The following is a 14,623-nucleotide window of genomic DNA, read 5'->3' as shown; positions in this document are numbered from 1 at the left end:
AGAACGACCGGTCGACTTCATTAAACTTCTCTCGTACAGCCTCTTCGGGTGCTTCTCTTAATTCATAAGTTCTTTTGTAAACCTTGTTGTTAACCATACCGCATAAAAAATCTAAAATGGATAGGTCAGGTGATCGAGGAAGCCAATGCAATTGGTCCACCTCTTCCTATCCCTGAATTTGCATAATTATGACATAAATAATTTTTAAAATTTCTTCCATTATGGGGGGAGTGTCATAATAAAAGTTATGTTGGAACCACGGCATTGATGTCCGAGTCTCTAAATTTAACATGTCTTGAAAACCGTTCTTTGAAAAGCGTAAGTAACGTTCACCGGTCAACGTATCCTTGAAAATGTATGGCCAAGAAATGTTGAACCAACCACGCTTATCTTCATTTGAAAAAATCATATTTACAATTTTTGTTTATTTTAATTTACAAAGTTTGGATGTGACAGTTTGATATTTCGGAGAGCAACGACAATTGAACTTGTTTCCATGGCTAACTAAGTGAAATTGTTTAAAAATAATACGAATTGGTTATAACTCAGTGATTTTACGAAAAAAAACAACATATTATAGCTTATATCACTGAAAAGCTTAAAAATAGCGCTTTTTATGAAGTCATGGCCAACTATGGTTTCCATTAAAAAAAAACATATGTTTGTGTCATTTGCCAAAAATGACAGGCTTTAGAAAAAACGGAGAACACAATCTCATTAAGGATGCGATTATCTACAACTTTTATCTGAAAACTTTTTGTCTATAAAATGGATTATAATGAAATCAGGGACAATTTTTAAAATAGCCGAATTTTTTTTTCGAAATATCTAGTAAGCCACGAACTCCTTTAAAAATTTGAAAGGTGTTTTAAAGGTGTATGGGTAATAAATATGCAAAATTGCACAAAACTGCAATTCTTTCTCCATTTAACCGACTCTCTATCTTCACTAGTTTCCGAGATACCCATAGAGAACATCGTAGAAAACTCACCCTGTATATTCTTCTACTATTTCCAGTATTGTGATATTTATTAGAATGTGTTGCGTGGTTTTGCATACAATATAGTATATTTTTTTCGCTTAATTTATGAAATTATATACATATTTAATAACAGACAGGATAAATGTAAGAGGAAAACAAGAGAAATATTTGAAATGAACAATTTATCTTCAAAGAGTTTCTCTCTCTGCTTTTTGGAGATGAATATGAATTATTAATACAAAACGTTTTGAGCCCCAGATTAGCGATTAAACGCTCGTATGTTCTTTGTTTACGAGCTCGATCAAAGCTAATCAGACTTAAAGCTGATTAGCATTAGCATGTTGCATCAGATTTTTAATTTGATATTAGTTTTTGAATAAACCATTTGAATCAGTTAAAACAACAAAATGAATTTGTAACGTGTTTGGTATCTTGTGGAGTTTCTTTGCTATAGATTAATGATTTTTAACAAAATAAATTGATAAAAAAACAAAACTTGCCAAGGAAGGTGTGTCCCAGAAATCATAAAATCATGGACTGCCACAAATGCACTAAATATGCCGAAAATTCAGGCAATTACTAATGGTTCCTTAACAATTTACAAGCTTTTCAATGTACAGTATGTCCCGGATTGTCTTTACAAGAGGAAACACTTTTTTATTATCGACATTTTGAGCAAAATACATTCTTCATAAAAAATTTTGCTTGTTCTAAAATGGTTTGGATTAACCATTTTAGAACAAGATTTTTGCAAGTTTATACTTTTACAAATTTTCATTTTAGAGAAAATTAAGAAAAACATGAAAATATGATTGAATTAGTTAGAAGTCCTAAAATTCAAAACGCGTTTCTGTGGTAATATAATTTGGATTTCATTCTTTGATAGATGGTTATTATCAGGTTATTATCAGGTTGACACCAACAATTTGCAATTTTTTCAATCATCATTATATTTTGATGTAATTTTTTAATATGACGAGATGGTTTTGGTGACTATTGTCGTAATGTCATATTACGCTGCATTGGATAGTTTATACTAATAAAAAAAAACGTTTTAGACTAACGATACAGTCCTGGTTTAATAAACATTAATAACGACAACAGAACTAACGATATTAAAGAAAGCATCTGTAATACTTAAGTATTCAACCAGAAAAAAAATGTAAAAAATACCCTAATACTCTCTCCATTGCTTCCTTGGCTGATATAATGCCTGTATACATCCGTTCATACTGTCATTGAGGCTGCATATATCATACTGTGTTATTCTTTCCCATTCTTCTTTAAGAACCAACCGATATTTATTTAATGAAGCTGGTACCGCTTTGCGACCTCTAACCCTCCTGCCAAGCATGTCCCAAACGTCGAACATGATGGGCAGTTTTTTTTAATAATCACCAAAGCCGGCTTGTCATATTGAAAAATAACTTCAAAAAGAAATGATTGTGTGATTGTGATGAAGTGTCAGAATTTTAGAATTTAGAATAAGTGGGAGGGGGGTTAATCTCTGCGACCTTAGAGATCTATTGTGTCCCCCTTTCTTGAGTTATGACTCATCATACAGTCCCAGGACTTCCTACGGAGACCCGTGTCCTTCACAGACGAGGAGCTACGATCCAGGCCGGGTAGACGAAACGGTAGCTTGTGTCGCCTGTTGGGTTTAGAGGTAGGAGGTAGGCTCCCGACCCATGGAGGAAGTGGTAGCTTGTATGCCACTTGCGGAGGATGGTCTCACGCAAGTGACAGCCACCTCTCATGTAGTTCTCTTTGGGTTTGGCCCCTTGGAACTTTCATTGTTACTGTTCCCAGTGGCGCTAGGGGGTTTCCCCACAGCTTCACCGGTGATGTTTTTATTACTATTATTATCAGATTTCATAGTGTTCCCATGAGTCGCTAGGGACAGTCGGTCCACTTCTACAGAGCCCCGCATGTAGAAGTAAGGGGTAAAATACAATGGGGTGCCCCCCGATGCCCCAAGGTTGAGGCTGTCCGTAGCCCCGCCCGGTATCGTTATATGTCTTGGTGCAATTCCCTGGCCACGACACTACAGTCAGGGACAAGACGATGAGTGAGATGCTTCTTAGATCAAGCCAAGTGCTAGGGGGGATTCCCCCCAGCACCTGACCAGGAGCTTCCCCACCAACGACAAGGTCTTGCATCTCCCAGGGGAAGATTGTTGGTGTCAAGTTCATTTCGCTCTTAAAAATTAACCAAGGCATATATTGACATGATCCAAAAAACAAAATGCTCAGGAGACATAGTTCTGACCGAAGAATTATATTTTAAGATAATTTACAAACGGAATTATTGCACAGGGTGCTTTAAAATTAATGTGAAAAAACAACTCCCCGATTAACCCTGTATAATATGCCAAATACTAAAGTTTATAAAAAACTGAGCTTACAAATTAAAGTTGATATAATTATATACAGGGTGCTAAAAAATCATGAAAATAGGGCTAAAAATAACAAAAATATAACACTTTAAATTTGGCTAAAAATTTCTCCGTTGCGTTGTTTTTTGCATCTGATTGTATTATATATAATATAATATATAAACACTCTTTCCGTAGTAGGTACTGAAATTAATAAATTTTGGGCTTTAACATTTTAGAACAGCAAAAAATATTACATTAATTAAAATTCGATCAATAACAGTTTATCGAAGGTGGAAAACGAAAGTATATTACCATGGAAACGCGTTTTGATTGTTAGGAAAAAATTCAACTACATTTTATGTTTCTTTTATTTTTTTACTAAAACGGTATGGATATTTGGAAAAGTATAGACGGGATTAACCATTTTTTTGTACAAGCAAAATTTGTTAAAATTTAAATAAATATGTCTGTTTTACATAATTATTCATATGACATCCATATTATTCTCTTTTCTCATGTTTCTGATGATTTTCCTTCCATTAGCATTTAAAAGAAAATTTCCCCTTTGATATACGAAACTTTAAGTGGCGCGAAGTTCTCTTATTATGCGAAACTTATTTGAACGTACAAAAATAGCAATTTCCTGCTTATTATACACCGTTACTACTATATATTTCGGTGATATTCTTAGACTGGATGTTATTCTTAAGTAGGTATATCAGAAAGTTGAACGTGAGTGTTACATGTTATATGACTGATATGTGACATTTTTATTTTGGCTTTATTTGCTTTTTTTATTTACATATACGGGAGTTTCAGAATGTATCAAATTTTAATATGAAACACTGACTGAAATCTAGCCGCTAAAGTTTATCGTAGATATTTTTTTTACAATAAAAGACGATTATTATGTAGCGAATCAAATATTTATCTCTTTAATTATTTCCTGTTCTAAAACATTTTTTTTTTGGCGCTTTTTTCAAATGTAGAATTTTTTGCTACAGCAGCGCCATCTAAATGGTTCTCTGATAACCACTTTTTGATACACGAAGATAATTCCCTTTACATCGAATCTCCGTAGCTACTTCAAATATACTGCTACACTTAAATTGAATCAGATATTTTTCTGTCTGCTCCTCTACGCGAGAAATTGAATTTTCAAGTAATTATTTCTAGATCAACTTAGAAATATCAGAAGAGAACTAGGGTCAAATATTTTTCGAGTAGAACACAACCTTAATACTAATTAAGGTTGTATGACCATGCTATAAGTTGCAGGAGTCAAGTTGGAGATAATTAATTGCAGTTATTTCTTTCGATGGCGGAAAGGAAAAATAGAAAATAAAAAGGAATAACACTGCTAAACTAAAGGCTAACACATGTTAATAAAAAGTTGGTAAGTTGGTACCTTTTAGTTTCAAAGTAAAGAAATTTTTCCAATTTTGGTTCGCGGTTATTTCCCCTATTCGCCACCTGGGGTCGCGTCCGATGGGAGTTTGGAGTTCTCCACACGGATTTTCTCAAAAACGGACTACGGAAACACAGAATATCTCAAAAACTGCGACTTTGATTTTGATGTTATTACAAATTTTGTTGCAAATATTATTCCTAATCTTAAATTGAAAACCGAGTTTCGCTAGCTACTGTAATTTTGGAGTTACTATTTTTTTAAATTTTTGATCTAAATATTGACATCCTAAAAACAAAATTAAAAAAAGGGGTATAAAAATAAAAAAAAACTCTAAACAAAAATAAAATAAAAAAAATTAAGTCTTTTAATAATTAAATAATAAAATTTAATAAATTTTTAAAATGGTTCTAACAAAAAATATTCAAAATTTACTGAAAATTATGAAGCTATTACTTATAGTACACCTTATCTAGGCAAAATTGTGCAAAAACTCCATTTTCTTATTTTTTGTTGGAGTTGCGCCCCCTAGCTGTTGTTCTACAAACTTGAAAATAATTTCCAGCAATTTCTCATAGCCTCTTTAGTTATAAATATTTTTTTCTGCAATAATACTTTCCGAGAAACAGCCGAGAGCTATTCTTAGTGGGACACCCTGTACATATGTAGGTACTTATAAAATAAAAAAAAAATTATTTAACACAATTAAAAACATAATTAATTTAGGCTAAATATCGCGTTTTCCGCCGGTTCTTTAATTTTCTTGGTTTACCACTACGGGCACCGACTTTTCGTCTGCATGTGTAACATATTTATAGTAACATAATATATAACATACGTTTTAGACAATTTTTGAAATCCCTGTTCATTATAGCAGTGACGGAAAAACTCATTTTTATAAAACAAGAACAAGAAATAGCACGAATCTTGCAGCAAGAACAAGAAATAGGCTTGCAAGAACAAGAACTTGAAATTTCTTGTTCTTGCTTAGCAAGAAAAGACAAGAAATGGCCGAGCATGACAAGATTTATTGCAACCTGCAACACTAATTCGGTATAGGCTTTCCGGAGACTGACCTGCGAAAATATCTAACACAGCGAGAATACTATTTCCAGCAAAATGCCGTTTAACGGCTTCGGTGGACTATCCTGAGACACGATTTTTCTTAGAAAATGAAGCTTTTGTTACCTTAAAATGAACTTCTTGGATTATTTGACTAAAATCTGATGTGGAAAAACACGTTTCACATAAAAAAACATATTCCTAAAAATGTTGTTATTTTATTTTTATAGCTAATTCCCGGGCAAATTCCATAACCGATAATAAAAGAGTCGCGCACTTGTTTATTGCGTTGTATATATCCGTTGCTATGTTTACGCTGACAGTAGTGAAGGTCGCATTTTGACAAATATTGCGAATTGATACATGGTTGTCAGATCAGCTAGTAAATTATCCGGAATTTTATGCATCTTTTTTATCATAGGTTTAGATTACTTTATGATAGTTCATTTTAAAGTAATGAATAAAACACTCATTTCCTTTGTAATATATATTTATTCTATTTTATTATACAAATGACTGCAGTTTTGTTGTTTTAAAACGTATTAGTGTTACGAAACTGCAGTCACAAGTTTAATAAAATATTAAGTGTAATTTACAAAGTTAACTAGTGTTTTTTACATTACTTATTTTTCTATTAACATTTAATCTCTTTATAGTCATGTTAATAAGACCACGACGTACGAAACTCCAGCTGTCAAAAATCTGGATCCTCTTCCTATACCGGAACCGAGGACCGTTGTTTTGGAGCGATCTCAAAACTTAGGATTTGGTTTCGTAGCTGGATCGGAGAAACCCGTCATAGTTCGATTTGTAACTGAAGGCGGACCCAGTGTAGATAAGGTAAAATAACAATTAATATGCAACAATTTGCACATACCTAATTTTCTAAATCCATTTATAAACGATCCACGTACCGCATTTAAGAATTCAGTGTGCATTTCGTTTTCTACGTTTGGAATCACTCATTTAGATTGTATCAACCACGACACTGTCTATTAATTTGTGTGAGATTTTTTTCTGTCTGTGTTAAAATCGTTTCATAAAGAATTTCAAATTTTATGATGACCTTACACATTTTGTTGATGTCAATATTGGACAGGCTAAAGCCTGGTTCACATGGTCTAGGTATACTTGTAGTAGTACTTGTACTGTAGGCCAGTACTGTAGGCCTTGTACTGTAGGCCAGTAAACGTAACCGAGTATTATATGTGAAGGTTTCATTAGAAAAAACGTAAATTTGTTTTTGTAAAATTGTTTTTTTATTGCAGCTGCTACCCGGCGACCAAATCCTCTCCGTCAACGGCGAAGACGTGAAAACGGCGCCCAGGGAGCACGTCATTTCGCTGGTCCGGTCCTGCACGGACACGGTCACGTTGGAGGTGTGTCAGCCGCCCGAGCAGCAGGGAGTGCGAAAGTCCACCCTGCTCTCCGCCACGAAGAGGGCCCGATTGAGGACCAAGCCGTCGAGGGTGCGGTTCGCGGAGAGCGTTTGTGTCAACGGAGCTCCGTTATTTCCGGTGAGTGGGAATGGTTTTGAAATGAGAACATCGATTTGTTTTATTTATAACCGGATATGTACCTAGTGAGCATTATTTTGTCACATTTAAGGAACTGTTCTATATGCGTTTTATTCATTGTACACACACGTTTCGAAACTGTTACTTTTTTGTGCCCAGTATACGTGGGAAGTGAAGCAACGCATTTTAGGCAAAAATTCGGAATTCTGTCAATGCATGTGTAATACACAAATAAGACACTTATCACCCTTTTTATGTCACTTATTTTTTTTTAATTTACCAAGAAAATTATTCTCTCACACATCGTTGTCGCAAAGGATACACATCATGGCACTTTATTTCTTACTAAATAGCGTCTTACTCTAGCTAGTTCAAAAATTACATGCGCCGGAAGATTTTTCGTGTAGTTTTTTATATACAATTATGAAAACCGTTAAATTAGAAAGATAAAATCCGATAATATGTTTACGATTCGCAACTTTCGATTTAATCAAGTCTCGAACCAAAGCTCGAACTTTAAAATCGGATTTTTCCTGAGTGTGTACAACGAAAGGGCAAATTCGCCAAATAGCAATAGCGTCAAAAGGAAATGAAGAAGAATCGTTTTTAGTTTTAACCCAATATCTTTCCAATAACTTTTTCCATTCCACTTTTTCTATCTCCCTTTACAGTTTTCCGACGCTATCCCTTGGGGACTCCATCTTCGAGCATGCGTTCTAAAAGCGTATCTAGAAAATGGCCAAACGGAAACCTTTAAATATGAAAAGTGCATAGAAGTAGTACAACTTGTCGAACGAGTACGTTTAGTTTACTACTTTTCAATTTTTACACTGATTTACAACTGATGATCGTCGTAAAAATATAATAATAATAAACTAATGCATCTCTAAACTTAAAGAAAATACAATTATAATAATCAGATGGACGAAGTCATTGAGAATACTCGACTATACCCTAATCTACTGCAAAATAAGTTGAAGTGAAAATTTTTGTGAAGCTTGATAGAATAAAAGAGAAATAAAAAATGTCTATACCTCTTAGGAGGATTCATCTCTTCAAAAAAGTCTTATGGGTATTTCTCTTTCCTCTTCTTGAGGTGCCTCTTCTCAGCGAAGATTGGGGATAACCACAAGGAATTCTTCTCGTCTTTCTGCTGTTCTAGCGAGTGTTTGGAGATTCATTCTTATCCAATCCCTTGTTGTTTCTCATCCACGACATCTGTTTTCTGCCTGGACCTCGCTTTCTTTCAGTTTTACTTTTGATGATAAGGTGTAACATATTGCATTTTTCGTTCCTGAATATACGACCCTCTTGATTCATGCGATGTCATACGGAGTCAATTGATATGTGCCCGTCCAAGATATCTTCAGCATCCGACGAAATAACGACATTTCAAAGACTTCGATCTTCCTCATTTCAGCGTCAAGGATTCCATTCCATATAAAAGCTCAGAATAAATGTAGCACTTGACCATACGATATCAGGTGTTCAATGTTAGGTCTTTGTACAAAAGAATTGTGTCATTTTGAGGAATGGGCTACGAGCCTCCTCTACATCCTGATCCAAATCCTCGGTGATCCAGCATCCAAGATGCCTGAATTCGTCAACTTGTTCTATGTGATTGTGGTTTGCTTTTATGTTAGTTGGCTGATGTCCTTTTTTAGAACTGACCATGAGTTTGGTTTTACGAACATTGATGTTCAGTTCGCATTCGTTTCCAGCTAATGTAACTCATATTCAACAGCTGTTGTAAGGGAGCTTCGCTGTCAGCTAATAGAAACGTATCATTAGCGTATCATTTACCTTAACACCCAGTCCGCAGCCACTTAAAACCTGTGAAAAAATCTCTTCAGAATACATATCGTTGAAGGACTATTGGAGTTACAATTTAAAAATAATTTTACAAAATACAGAGTGTCCCAAATAAGTAAAAAATATTATAGTTGTATTTTTTTAAATGGAATACCCTGTATATTATCCTATTTTTAGATTCTAGGATTGAAATAAAGGTAAATTTGATTAAGGTTTATCAAACTTAAACCTTACCGTTTTTGAAATATTTTCAATTTTATGAAATTGCAGTAAAAATTTTAAGACTTCATTTCTTCAAGGGTATAAAAGTTTTTAATACTAAATATTTACTGAAGATTATTCATTGATCAGATTTTGTATTGCAATATAAAAATTATACTACGTTATAGAGAGTGTCCAAAAAATATATTAAATAATTACTAGCTTTAAATGGCAATAACTTGTTTAATTTAAATAGAACAACCTGCATATTTTAGGTGAATCAGATGTAAAATTTAATTGCCTATTATACGAAATTGTATTATACGATTTTTTACCTATCTCTTCAAGTTTTCTCAGAAAATCCATTTTCTTATAATTTAGACCTCATTTATCTCTATATCCATGGAATATTGATATTTTAGATTTTTTAAAGCTATTGCTTTAAAAAATGTACAAAATGTACAGGTGGTACAAATAATAATATTGCAAGCCTATTTGTTTACAAAAAGAGTATACCAATTAAATATACCACCATTACTTCCGCCCAAAAACTAGTTAATTACATTGGTACTTAATTGTTGTACTTAATAAATTATTCTAAATAAATGTGGATTTGACTCAGATATCAATATAATAATAAGTTATGAAAACGAACGTCTCTATTATAAATAGGCATTCGTCAAAAATTGAAATATAATTTATAAGGCGTTACTTTTTACAACACTGTCTAATACACATAAAAAATCAGTTTTTTAGTTTTTTAAGCAATTATTATTAATCAACGTAAACAGTCAATATAGTTTGAATACTGGGATCATATTAATTGGTTCTCTATAACAAAAATATTTAAACAGTTTTTTTTTATTTTTTTAATGAAATAAGCGCACTATATCGACAATATTATTATCTGGTACTTTTTGAAAATTTGTTACATCCTTAAAAATATTCTAAAATATCAATATTCCTTGGGTATAGTGATAAATGACGTCTAAATTATAAGAAAATGAATTTTATACGAAAACTTGAAGAGATAGGTAAAAAATTGTATAATACAATTTGATAGACAATTAAATTCTGCATCTGATTCACCTAAAATATACTGGGTGTTCCATTTAAATTAAACAAGTTATTGCCGTTTAAAGCTAGTAATTATTTAATATAAATTTTTGGACACTCTGTATAAGGTAGTATAATTTTTATTATTGCATTACAAACTCTGATCAATAAATAATCTTTAGTAAATATTTAGTATTAAAAACTTTGATACCCTTGGATAAATGAAGTTTTAAAATTTTTACTGCAATTTCATAAAATTGAAAATATTTCAAAAACAGTAAGGTTTAAGAGTGAGAAACCTTAATCAAATTTACCTTTATTTCAATCGTAGAATCTAAAAATAGAATAATATATAGGGTGTTCCATTTAAAAAAATAAAACTATTTATTATTAAATATAATATTTTTTACTTATTTCGGACACTCTGTATCCTGTAAAAATATTTTTAAATTGTAGCTCTAATAGTCCTTTAACGAACCCAAAACTTAAAAATCTAATCGTTTAGCTACAATATTCCGTGTCGTATGGGGTGAACAACCCTGTATTATACCCTACACATAGTTCAATATCAGTAATAATAATATTAAGCAAATAGAAATAAAAAAAATATATGGAGATGATGATAATAATGAAAAACTCACAAATTTATTTACAATGTACACTTTTGGATTTAAACAACTTTCAAACTTTATGACATGAACTTTTCTCCGGAAAGTGTTCTACGAAAGAGCAGTTGGCCAAATAGCGAAAGCGCCAAAAGGAAATAAAGAAGAATCGGTTTTAGTTTTAACCCAATAACTTTCCAATAACTTCTTTAGTTCCACTTTTTCTATTTCCCTTTACAGTTTTCCAGCGCTATCCCTTCGGGACGCAACGCTGCGCTGGCTTCGAACAGACGTTCTAAAAGCGTCTCTGGAAAATGGCCAAACGGAAAGCTTTAAATATGAAAGTTAATTGAAGTAGTACAACTTGTTGTACGAGTACTTTTAGTTTACTACTTTATCTATTATGCATCTCCAGATTTGAAAAAAATGCAATAATTAGAATAATTATTATATGCGGATGAAGTCGTTTAAATTTTCGACTTTGGTATATATACAAGATAAGTTAAAGAGAGTAAAAATTGTCCTATAACAGTTCACGACAATGTCAGTAATCTGGGAATGTTTACATTGAATATAACGGAAAGTGAGTTTACGAAAGGCGTGAAAATATTGTGAAAGAAATAACTGTATAAAACTGAAAAAATCTAATCGAGTTATTTTATTAACAAAAAAATTACGGTGATAATCCAAAACAAGCAAGGGTGTATTTTAAACAGAACACCACATACCAATAAAACATATTAAAAAGGTTTCTTACTTTCTAGCTCAAGCAACTTCTTGCATTTATTATTACATTTATCAATATAACTTACGTACAAATAAAAAAAAATAATGTCGCAAAGGAATAAGTAACATAAATAAAACAAAATATTGTATTAATATAATAACACTAGCGTGTACCAGCGACTTCGTTCGCGTCGAATTAATCATTTGTAATGGTGATGATCAAGCAAAGCAAGAATTTCCATTAACATACAAACTGGATAAAATTTTCTCACATTTATGTCAGCATGAGAAAAAAACAATATGGCGATATTATTATATAACGTAATATTTGAGGGGTAGTTTCATCTCGTTGGAATTTGACTTTCGAAAAATCCGTTTGCCAAAAATTGCAAATTTGCCAGAAATTACTCAACTTTTCGGAACACCCTGTATGATTTTTTAAAAAAATTCAAAATATGTAAAAAACCAAATAAATTATGCTTGTCCAAGCGTTTTTCCGAAAAACTAACCGTTTTTTAAATAACAAATATTGTAATATTTGAGGGGCGTTTTCACCCTCTTGGAATTTTAGATTCGAGAAACCCCTCCTTATCGAAACTCTACACCCCACAATCAATCCGTTTACCAAAAATCAGCTTTAAACGTCAAGCAGTTTAAGCAGAATTGTGATTACTCAATGGTCATATTTTATGAAACACCCTGTATAAATTTATAAAAAGTCTTAAAATATGTAAAACAACAAAATAAAATATACGTGTTTAAGAGTTTTTCCGAAAAACTCACCGGTTTTTAAATAAAAAATATTTTAATATTTGAGGGATAGTTTCACCCCCTTAGAATTCCAGTTTCGAAAAATCCCTTCTTATCGAACCTCTACACCCTAAAGTCAATCTGTTTTTCAAAAATCAGCTTTTTACGTCAAGCGCTTTAAGCAGGATCATGATTAATCAATAACCAGATTTTTCGAAACACCCTGTATATATTTTTAAAAAATCTTAAAATATGTAAAAAAACAAAATGTTTAAGCGTTTTTTCGGAAACTTGACCGTTTTTTAAATAAAAAATATTGTAATATTTGAGGGGCGGCTTCACCCTCTTGGAACTGGAATTTCGAAAAATCCCTTTGTATCGAACCTCTACACCCTAGAATCAACCTGTATGCCAAAATTGAGCTTCTTACATTGAGTGGTTTGAACAGGATCGTGATTAATCAGTATGTCAGTCACTTAAGGATTTTATATATTAGTATAGATTTACTGAATTTAATACCTTAAAAGTTAGTTAATTAACTTTATCTTAATTTTTTTAAATTAGTATCTTTTGACATTATCTCTCTGCAGTACTAAATTTCATTATTTACCTATCGTGTGATACGAGATGGTTTACAAACATTATTTGTGGCTAATACAACTCTGGCCATAGTCTCTAACAAACAGTGTCTCTCGCGGTCCCTGGGTACGGAATATTAACTGTAAACTATGGGTTTGGGGGTCAGCACTTAATTTTCCCTCGAGTTCTCACTACTCTCTGCAATATACTACCAGCTCATCTCCGTCGATCAAAGGCTCGCTGTAGGGAATTCCAAAAAATTCAAGATAACGCAACTCCAAATTCATGAAGATATTGCTCAGCTCGGACATGCTACGGTCTAGAAATTCACCAGCTCACACTGCTGCTGTTCTCATTACCAACAGTATACTTACCACCTAATGCAGAAATCTGTGCTGCTTGATGCTGCTAGCATTGTTCGATCTTTCCTAGGTGATTAACAATAGCACCTTGTCTTGTCCCTATGGACCGGTAAGTCAGCTTTTTTAAAATTGTTCTATAAGCAGTGAATTAAAAAAAAGTAAAGGTTATATTAAATTAGAAAAACGCCAATGAACATAATATAGATCCATTATCTCTAATGAGACGTACAAATATTTAGATATTGCACAGCGGTCCATCGACCACGCAAAGTTGGACGTGAGTTTAAAGCAAAGTACAAGAAAGACTTACAAAACTCTTAAATACAAAATAGAAAACAAATTTCTTGCAGTATAGGTATATAATAAAATTATATAAGGATTCTTGCCACTTAACTGCTTATATAGAAATTTAATTCTACGCTGTGTTTGTCATAATGTGGATCAACCTGCTCTCGCTACCGGTTTCGGAGCCCTACTCCATCATCTGGTGAGCTTGGGCAGAGCTACAAAATGACAACCACAGCGCAGAGATAGTTAATTCCGACTTGTCGAAAAGTGTCGGTTAGATATTAAGTCCCGAACGGGAGATAGCGGCCTGCATGCAATTTTCGACAAGTCGGAATTAACTATCTCTGCGCTGTGGTTGTCATTTTGTGGATCTGCCCAAGCTCCCCTGATGATGGAGTAGGGCTCCGAAACCGGTAGTGAGAGCAGGTTGATCCACATTATGACAAACACAGCGTAGAATTAAATCTCTATATAAGCAGTTAAGTGGCAAGAATCCTTATATAACTTAAATACAAATTTATCATTTGGAAACTTAATAAAAGCGATAAATTCATGGCTGTATACCTGCACTGATATATTCGTTTGGCGTACTTAAGTATTTTAATACAGATTTGCGTGCTCTGGACCAACTCACGCGGGTATTAATGACTATATTTAGAATGCACCACCCTAAGTGGAAAGAATGTATCTTAAGAGAATATAGGGTGGAAGGGGGCTTCTAAATTTGTATGAGTTGTGTAAAAATCAAGAGCACAAAATGAGAACATATATCCAACAACAGCCCGCTTATCCAGATGGTACTAGATCTGCTGTAAACCTTAAGGACTGCCGAGACCAGTTTGAAAATCAAGAACAAATAGAACTAAGGAACAGACAGTGGCGAGAAAAAGTTCTCCAT

At 33.0% G+C, this 14,623-nt stretch overlaps 1 protein-coding gene across 4 annotated transcripts in view; it reads left to right on the top strand.

The window, feature by feature from the left end:
• LOC115878464 (FERM and PDZ domain-containing protein 4) overlaps positions 1-14,623 on the top strand; it is a 208,742-nt gene that overhangs the window by 156,050 nt on the left and 38,069 nt on the right. For all 4 annotated transcript variants that reach the window (XM_030894982.1, XM_030894980.1, XM_030894981.1 and 1 more), the window contains 2 exons: positions 6,486-6,669; positions 7,098-7,346. In XM_030894982.1, the coding sequence (XP_030750842.1) occupies positions 6,486-6,669; positions 7,098-7,346 (433 nt within the window). The remainder of the gene's footprint in view (positions 1-6,485; positions 6,670-7,097; positions 7,347-14,623) is intronic.

The sequence above is a fragment of the Sitophilus oryzae genome, unplaced genomic scaffold (genome assembly GCF_002938485.1).
Source record: "Sitophilus oryzae breed Bouriz unplaced genomic scaffold, Soryzae_2.0 scaffold_1512_pilon_pilon, whole genome shotgun sequence".
Classification (NCBI taxonomy): Eukaryota; Metazoa; Arthropoda; class Insecta; order Coleoptera; family Curculionidae; genus Sitophilus; species Sitophilus oryzae.
Note: the sequence above shows the minus strand (reverse complement) of the source record. Positions and strands in the feature narration are given on the sequence as shown.